At 56.7% G+C, this 7,375-nt stretch overlaps 3 protein-coding genes across 4 annotated transcripts in view; 1 reads left to right on the forward strand and 2 right to left on the reverse strand.

Moving 5' to 3' along the window:
* DOC2A (double C2 domain alpha) overlaps positions 1-220 on the reverse strand; it is a 5,245-nt gene extending 5,025 nt beyond the window's left edge. The window contains exon 1 of one of the 2 annotated variants that reach the window (XM_034670149.1): positions 40-220. Coding sequence is in view for 1 of the 2 variants with exons in the window: in XM_034670148.1 (XP_034526039.1) it covers positions 36-56 (21 nt within the window). In the remaining variant the exon portion in view is untranslated. Of the gene's footprint in view, positions 1-35 lie in introns of both variants that reach the window. The other variant, XM_034670148.1, reaches the window with a different exon arrangement.
* Positions 221-4,534: 4,314 nt separating this feature from the next.
* C10H16orf92 (chromosome 10 C16orf92 homolog) lies at positions 4,535-6,267 on the forward strand. Its single transcript, XM_034669557.1, has 4 exons — positions 4,535-5,360; positions 5,510-5,668; positions 5,785-5,872; positions 6,017-6,267. Exons 1-4 carry the CDS (start codon positions 5,141-5,143, stop codon positions 6,036-6,038), a joined length of 489 nt encoding a protein of 162 aa, XP_034525448.1. The 5' UTR covers positions 4,535-5,140; the 3' UTR covers positions 6,039-6,267.
* Positions 6,268-7,076: 809 nt separating this feature from the next.
* The window catches only part of TLCD3B (TLC domain containing 3B), a 5,375-nt gene continuing 5,076 nt past the window's right edge, over positions 7,077-7,375 (reverse strand). Inside the window, exon 5 of the mRNA XM_034670151.1 lies at positions 7,077-7,369. Within this exon, the coding sequence (XP_034526042.1) occupies positions 7,082-7,369 (288 nt within the window). The 3' untranslated portion in view covers positions 7,077-7,081. The remainder of the gene's footprint in view (positions 7,370-7,375) is intronic.

Below are 7,375 nucleotides of genomic sequence, written 5' to 3' on the forward strand. Positions count from 1 at the left end.
CGCCCACGTGCGCACGCTCGCACACATGCACTAACCCACCCCGGAGAACTTCGCATGCACACACTCGCAGACACAGGGGCTGCCTGCGCCACCGGGAACCAGCGGCGAGAACTGCCCGGTGTTCCCCAACTCTCCGGAGACCCCGGGCCCCCGCCCCTGCTCCCGCGCGGAGCCCACGGCGCCACCCTCCCCCGCGTTCTCCGCGCTTTCCTCCCGGGTCTGGCAGGGGAGGGAGTAGGCTGTCTGGCCCTCTCCTCCCCATATCCGTAGGGGCGGGGTTTAGAGATCCGCAGTGACCCAGGGGTGGGCCGGCGGAGGGGATCTGATCGGCCTGCGCTCGCTGGCCTGGGATCTGGGGGTCTCCAAGCCGGCCTGGGGAACCTCACAGTCGGAGGGAGGGGACAGGTCCGAGACCGTGGCTTCCCCCACGCCCCTTCTCTGTAGCTATTCAGGCGTCTCTCCTGTGGCCCAGCTCGGCCCTTGCGGGCCGGGGTCCCCTTCTCAGGGATGGCATCTCCCTTGGGAATCCACCCTCCCTCACCCCACCCCTGCCATCTCCAGTTCTGTCCATCAGGTGGGGAGGGGCGTGGAGCTTCGTTCTGAATGCCGAGGAGCCTTGCAGATCAGTCCCTCACCAGTCTACCATTTCCCACCTGAACCCTACCATCTGCCTGTCAAACTCTAGCCTTGGATCTTTGCTCTTTTTTGCCCCAAACTCGCCATCTCCCAAAGACAGAGTGCTTACGGTGGCCTTCAAGGCCCGTCGGCGCAAGACCCTGACTTCTATCCGTGGCTGTCTGGCAGGAACGTTACTTGCAGTTCCTAGAACGCACCTGGATCCCTGAGGCCTCTGGACCCTTGCTCACCAGACCTCCCCAGGCCTGGAAGAGCTTCCCTTCCCTCCGGGGTCATCCTGGGTCACCTCTTCCTAGTAGCCTTCCTGGAGCATCTCCACCCCACCCCCTAGCTTCCAATATTCTACCTTAGGCTCAGTTCTTGAGCCTATTTACATTCTGTCTCCCCCACCCCCAGGGAGTGCCATGGAGGCTACCCCAAGCTGGGCCTAGCACTAAACTGGTATCCTGAAGTATTGTGATTTAAAAGTGAGAGAGAAGCACGCTTGTACAGTAATGTGAATGTACTTAACACTACTGAACCGTATGCTTGCAAACGGTTAAGATAGAAATATTATGTGTATTTTTTTAAATACACGATTTTTTTAAAAAGAGAGAAAAATGCAAAGTCAAGCCACACTGAGACAGCATTTATCACCTACCAGATGACAAAACTCAGAGCATCTGTTAACACACAATGCGTGTGACGCTGTGGGAAAATGGGCACCCCCACCCCCCGAGGCCATTCTGATGCTGGATACCAAGATGACAAATACACAGACTTTTTGACCCAGAAATTCTACTTCTGGGGTCTTATCCTACAGATATGCTGGCCCATGAGCAAAAGAATCGAAGTTCAGGGTTCTTAAATGCAGCATGTTTGCAATGACCAAAGACTAGAAACAACCTAAATGTGCACGAGCAGGGGATCAGTTCAATCAGTTCCGACACAATTTCATACGATGAAAGAGGATGCAGCCAGCCACAGCAAAGAAGGAAGCCCGTGGACTTGTATGCACGTACGGAGTCATCTTCCCAATCTCGGCTTAACCTAAAAAAGTAAGGTGTGGAACAGTATGAATGGAATGGGGAGAAAAGAGTTTATATGTGTTTAGGTTTTTTGTGCATAACTTATCCCTGGAAGCCTGCCCAAGAAAGTGGTAACTACATTAAGCTCTGAGGAGATTGCTGTGGGGGGTAGGGTAGGGCAGGAATAGGAAAGACTTATTTTCTATGCTTTTGTACCTTTTGAATTTTGTACCAGTCGCCTCTGTTCTCTATTCAAAAGAATACATTAAAATAATATCTGTTTAAAGGCAACCATCAGGTTTCCTGTGGGGCTATCCAGGATAAGAGAGGAGGCAGGACCAAGGGAGACCCCGTCCAGGACCGGAGCTGGTGGGTTTGGCAAGAGGCAGACCCGGGCCTGCAGGGAGTGGGGGGAGCAAGCTGGCCATGAAGGCCTGCCCAGCAGTGTGCCTCCAGAAAGCCCTGTTGAGACAAGGTGAGGAGGAAGCGAGAGCTCGAGCCAGTTGCAGAGAAAATGGCAGACAGTGCTGCACCCTGGCTGGTCCACAGGTTGGAAAGGTTTTCATCCCTCCATTCATCCAATAAATATTTATTGGACACCTACTGTATGCTTTGGTGCAAGTGTGTGACCCAGATCAGTGATCTCTAGCTTCACGGCCTTGTAGGGGAAATAGACAAATACAGAGACAACTCCGATGCAGTGAGATGGACTGGGGATGATCACAAGGCCATGGGAGTTCCTCTCCCTCTCAAAGTGTGGTCTCAGCTGAGACCCGGAAGATAGGAGAAGTTAGCCAGTTCACGTGGGGGGGGGGGCAAGTGTGTCCTAGGCACAGGTGTGTGCCAAGACTGGAGTGTGTGTTGAGCAAGAGGGGGTCATGCAAGAGCTGGGCTGGGTGGGTGGATGGGGCTGGGCAGGAGTCTTGCAGGTCAGGGTAAGAAGGTCATAACTCACACAGTCACCCCGGGAAGCCATTGAAGGGTTTAAAGTAGTGGATCCGAGTGTTCTAGTTTGTTCTCCCTGAGGGAAGAGTGAACAGAGAGCAGTCCACCAGTCCACAGGCTGTCAAAATACCAGGGGAGGCATGGGGTTGACTTGAAAGAGTGGAAAGCAATGGAGGATGAGGGAGGCGGATGGATTTGAGATTTGTGTTGGAAGTTGAGCCAACAGGTCTTGATGACGGCTCTGTCAGGAGAGAGGGAGGGAGGGGTTGGGATGACTCCTTGGGTGTTTGTGTCGAGCAGAGCGTCTCAAGGAACAGTGAGACCCGTTTGCGGCGATGGGAAGCAGGAGCCCAGTTTGGGATAGGAGAACCAAGAGCTCCATTTGAGATCTATTGAGTTGGAGATGGTTTTGGACAAAGGGAGACACGAAGCAGGAAGTTGGGTAGAGGAGTCTGGAGCTCAGAGGAGAGGACTAGGCTGGAAATATACATTTGTGACTCACCAGCATATAGATAGTATTTAAAGCCATGAGACTGAATGAGATCACCTAGGGAGAGAGAATATAGACAGAAAAGAGAAGGTCCAAGGCTGAGCTGGCTGGAGAAGGAGGAACCCTGAAAACGGGGGAGTGTGGCTCCCACACCAAGAGGCAGGGGTATGCGCGCTGGAAGGAATAGAAGTAATCATTAGATTTGGCAAGTTAAGAGGTCGTTGGTAGACTGGGCGAAAATGGCTTCAGTAGAGTGGTGAGGACGAAGCCAGGTCGGGAGGGGTTGAAGAATACATTAAAGGTGAGGGAGCAGAGACAGCAAGTGTAGACAGCCCCATAGGGGTTGTCTGTCTATACTCTAATGATGTGCATCCAAGAGTTCTTTCCCCTGTGATCCCTGAGGGCAGAGACCGTGCCCTTGTGATTTCTATCTAAGCCATAAATGGAGCCCGGCTCGGAGCAGGAGCTCAATACATTTACTTAATGATCGGATGAATAAATGAATGAGAAATCACTGCCTATGTTAAAAGGGCCTTTTCTGGTGGAGAGGGCAGCTTCATTCTTTTGGGACTAGTGAGGAAACTGCAAGATCCATGCCAATGGCTAAAGGCTCGGGTCCCCTTCTCCCCACTAAAGGGGGGTGGCAGCCTCCCACAGGCCTGGGCTGTCAGGAGCCAGGTGGTTCGACCCCTCACATGCCTGATGTTGGATAAGTCACTTCCTCTTTCTTAGAAGAGAGAAGTGCACGGGAAAGAGGCAGGTCCCGTAGATGTGAGTCTGTCTCCTCCTCCCCCATTTTCTCCTCCCTGGGCTTTACTGTGTAGGAAATAGAATCTGAGCAGGGCAAGGACCTCCCTGGGGCTACTGCCAGGAGACCCAGAGGGTAGCCCCTGAGGGCAAGAAAAGAGGAAGGGTGGGGGACCCAGGGGAGGAGGGTGCCTCCATCATAGGACAGAGGGCCTCTCAACGCGCCACAGACACATGCCTCGCTTGGGGGAAGTCCCAGAACTGGGACTGACAGAGAACAGGCATCTGTGTAGTCAAACCAAGAAGACCCTGAAGTGTCCTTGGGTTTGGGGGGGCGGGACACAACTGTGATGAACAGGCCCACCTACCAATCAGAGGAGAGCTAACTCTTAGAAGCTGAGAGGGGCGCGCAGGCTTGACAGCGGCTGTTGGGAAGTGACAAATAGAGAAAAGCAGGGATTGGAAATGGAAAATGGGAAGGCCCTAGGGGGAGCCCACCCGGAGACAGGAGGCTGCGAGGGCTCCGTGGGTGACCAAGAGACCTTCCTCGAGATAGGCGGAGCCTTTCCTCCGACAACCCCAGTGCCCGCCGTTCCCGCAGTAGTACCTTTTCCTGCAGCACCTGCGGGAAGAGGCGGGAGGAGGGCTTGGAGGAGCTGGAGCGGTGCCCTCGCGGGTGGGAGGGAAACGGGCAACCGTGAACACTGCTGCCACCTAGTGGGACAAGCCTGTTATTTCTCCTGGCTCCCAACCCCAGGGTCGTCCTCCGCTGAGTACTAAGAGACTCCTATGCCCTTGAATTTGGGGACCCAAGGCAGGGGGGAGCCTCAGAGAGGACAATGCACAGCTCTGGGAAGTGTGCGTCGCTCACATGATATTTACCCCTCCAGGCCTTAGGTTCCCTTTTCCGTATAATGAGGACAGCCTAGCTGTGGTGGGTAAGGGCGTCCATGGAGAGAGTGGATTCCAGGGGTAACAGGAGGTGTTTAGCCCTGCCCCCACCCCAAGAAAGACTGTGCCTGCTACACAACTGCAGTTCTCCTTAGTCCCAGCTTCCAGCAAGCTTGCCCCAAGTACCTCCTATTTCTAAATGCTGGGGCTGCCCCTGTTACTGTTTTATCATCAGCCTCACCCCAAAGGATGAAGGCCCTGGGGGCGGGGGTCCCAAAGTGTCTTCTTCAGGTGTGGGGATTTGGGGGGAAGAGTCCCAGCTCCCAGCACTTTCTCTCTCCCCTCACCCCATAGCTTGTGCTCAGAATGGCCCCAGGCTGTGACATCACAGAGCCCCCACCCCTGTCACAGGAGTGGAAGGGTCATGGGGCTGTGGCAGTGGGCATGGGCATGGGTGTGGCTGGTCGGGCTGGGGGCCATAAAAACAGGTGGGAAGCTGTCCTGGGAGCAGTGGGAGGAGGAAGTCTTGGGGGTGAAGGGTCAATCTGCCTTAGGAGCTGGGAGGCCAAGCAAGGGCCTTCTTCTCCCTCCACATGTCTCTCCCACCCTCCCCATCCAGCATGGGCCTTCGCATGGAGAGCTCAGCTGATCCTTGAGAAGTTCCTGGAACAAAACCAAGCCCCTCCCCAGCACGCTAAGGCTGTGTGGCCTGACAGGGTCCTGGGTCGGCTACCGCCTCTTGGGTTGGAGGGCGGGGACCTGCTTGATTCTTGACGCAGACTTTGTTCCCTAGCACCCAGCCGGGAGAGTGCCAACACCTTGGGCCGGGGAGCAGAGTCTCTGCTCTTCATAGACAGACCTGACTTCTTTGATTACCCAGACTCAGACCAAGCCAGGCTCCTGGCCGTAGCCCAGTTTATTGGAGAGAAACCTGTCATCTTTGTTAACTCAGGTATGAACCTGCCTGAGAAGGGGCCTCCTTCTTTGCCAGGGCCCGGAGAAGAACTGCCCTTGGCCCTTCCATTGGAGAGGAGCCAGGGTCCCCATGTCCCCCTCCTTGTCTAACAGGATCCAACTCCGAGTTCTTCCATCACATCCTTGTGGGTGCTCTGGTGGTGGCCTTCCTCTTCCTCCTTTACCAGTTCTGCACACACATGTAAGGCCCCCCTTCCCCTGCCCCTCCCACTTTTGCTGACCCCTCCCACCTCAGCTGGCCCCTCCCACCTCAGCCTGCCTTGGGAGAGGCTGAAGGACCCAAAAGCCTAGTGTGGCCTCCTACTTCTGATCTCATATCCCATAGGAACTGGCAGAAAGGGGCCTGAGGAGCCGGACAAGGGCCCTGGACTCTGCCCTGAGTGCCCAAACCCACCCTCCTCTCCTGCTGAATAAAAGTCTGCTTTTCTCTTCCCTGACTGCTCCGTAACCAAGCAGGAGGTCCTGCCCCATCCTGGGGTCATCCGTGCTTTCTACCCCCAGACCCCCCACCCTTCCCTGCACCAAAGAACTGGGTGAAGAGGGCCTTGGTGGCGTTCACGCAGATCAGATCGTCTTTATTAGCGGTCTGGAAAGCACCTCCCAGGGTCCCCTGACCCCAGACTGGAGGAAGCCTTGAGAGGTCTGTAGCACCAGGGACATGCCAGGGCCCGAGGGCAAGATGTGCAGCCTAGTGGGGAAGGGACGGGGTGCCCCCTCACCCGCCCCCGGGGTTGCTCAGCACTAGGAAGGTTGGGGGGTAGCAGCCACCTCCCTCCCCCCATCCCCATGGACTAGTATGGATTTGGGCAAAAAAATAAAATAAATAAGACTCCTCAGGCTGGCCTCCCTGAGAGAGAAGAGCAGTGGAGGCAGCTAGCCCCAAGCAAGGCCTGCGGGGGGCAGGGGGGTTAGGGTGTCCCCTCCCTCCCAGATGGTGTGGGAACTGAGAGGAGTCTGCAGCAGGGGGGCTGGCTGGGATGGCCTTGGCAGCAGGGCCTCCCCCACATTCTCTGAGTCCTGGTCCCCTTGAGTCAGTTTCCCCACGGCCCTCTAGCCCTCAGTGGATGGGAAGTGATGTCCCCTTCCTCTGTCCTTTGCTTCCCCAGCGTCCCAGGGTTGGTGATGGGAGAAGGGGTGTGCAGGAAGGGGTTTGCTACCTTCAGCTCAGGCACTGCTGGGAGAAGAGCCTCCCCCTCCCTGCCTTTCACCTGGTCCCTGCCCCTCTCCCCCTGCCCAGGGGAGATGTCCCACCCCTTTGCAGTGCACCTGTCAGTCCTGGGGCTGTCAGGGCAAGAGGCCCCTGGCTCCCACCCCCAGGGCCGGCAGCCCCAGAGCCCCATCCCCATGGTATGGGGTGGGGTGGGGTGGGGAGGGTCCCCCGGCCCCACCCTCAGTCCTGGATCTGACAGGGAGAGGGCGGCGGGGAGCCCCGGGGCCGGAAGAGGCGGCAGGCCCCGCGGCAGATAAGGAAGAACCAGTAGAGCTGGGGGGCCAGGAGCAGCGCGGCGCCCAGGTTGACGTGCGCCGGGATGGCGAGCGGCACGGCGAGCAGCGGCAGGCCAGCGTGCCGCCCGTAGGCCCAGTACAGGTAGGGGAAGAGCAGCACGCGGCAGCAGAGGAAGCTGAGGAGCATCAGGGCCCCGTTCACCTTGTGCAGCAGAGTGTGCTGCTGCTTGTACTGTGG

The sequence above is a fragment of the Ailuropoda melanoleuca genome, chromosome 10, assembly GCF_002007445.2.
Source record: "Ailuropoda melanoleuca isolate Jingjing chromosome 10, ASM200744v2, whole genome shotgun sequence".
Classification (NCBI taxonomy): Eukaryota; Metazoa; Chordata; class Mammalia; order Carnivora; family Ursidae; genus Ailuropoda; species Ailuropoda melanoleuca.

Coding starts and splice junctions, on each gene's coding strand:
- C10H16orf92 (XM_034669557.1), top strand. CDS start 5,141: ATGGGGCTGTGGCAGTGGGCATGGGCATGGGTGTGGCTGGTCGGGCTG. Junction 5,361..5,509: donor GCCTTCGCATGGAGAGCTCA/GCTGATCCTTGA, acceptor TTTGTTCCCTAG/CACCCAGCCGGGAGAGTGCC. Junction 5,669..5,784: donor TGTCATCTTTGTTAACTCAG/GTATGAACCTGC, acceptor CTTGTCTAACAG/GATCCAACTCCGAGTTCTTC.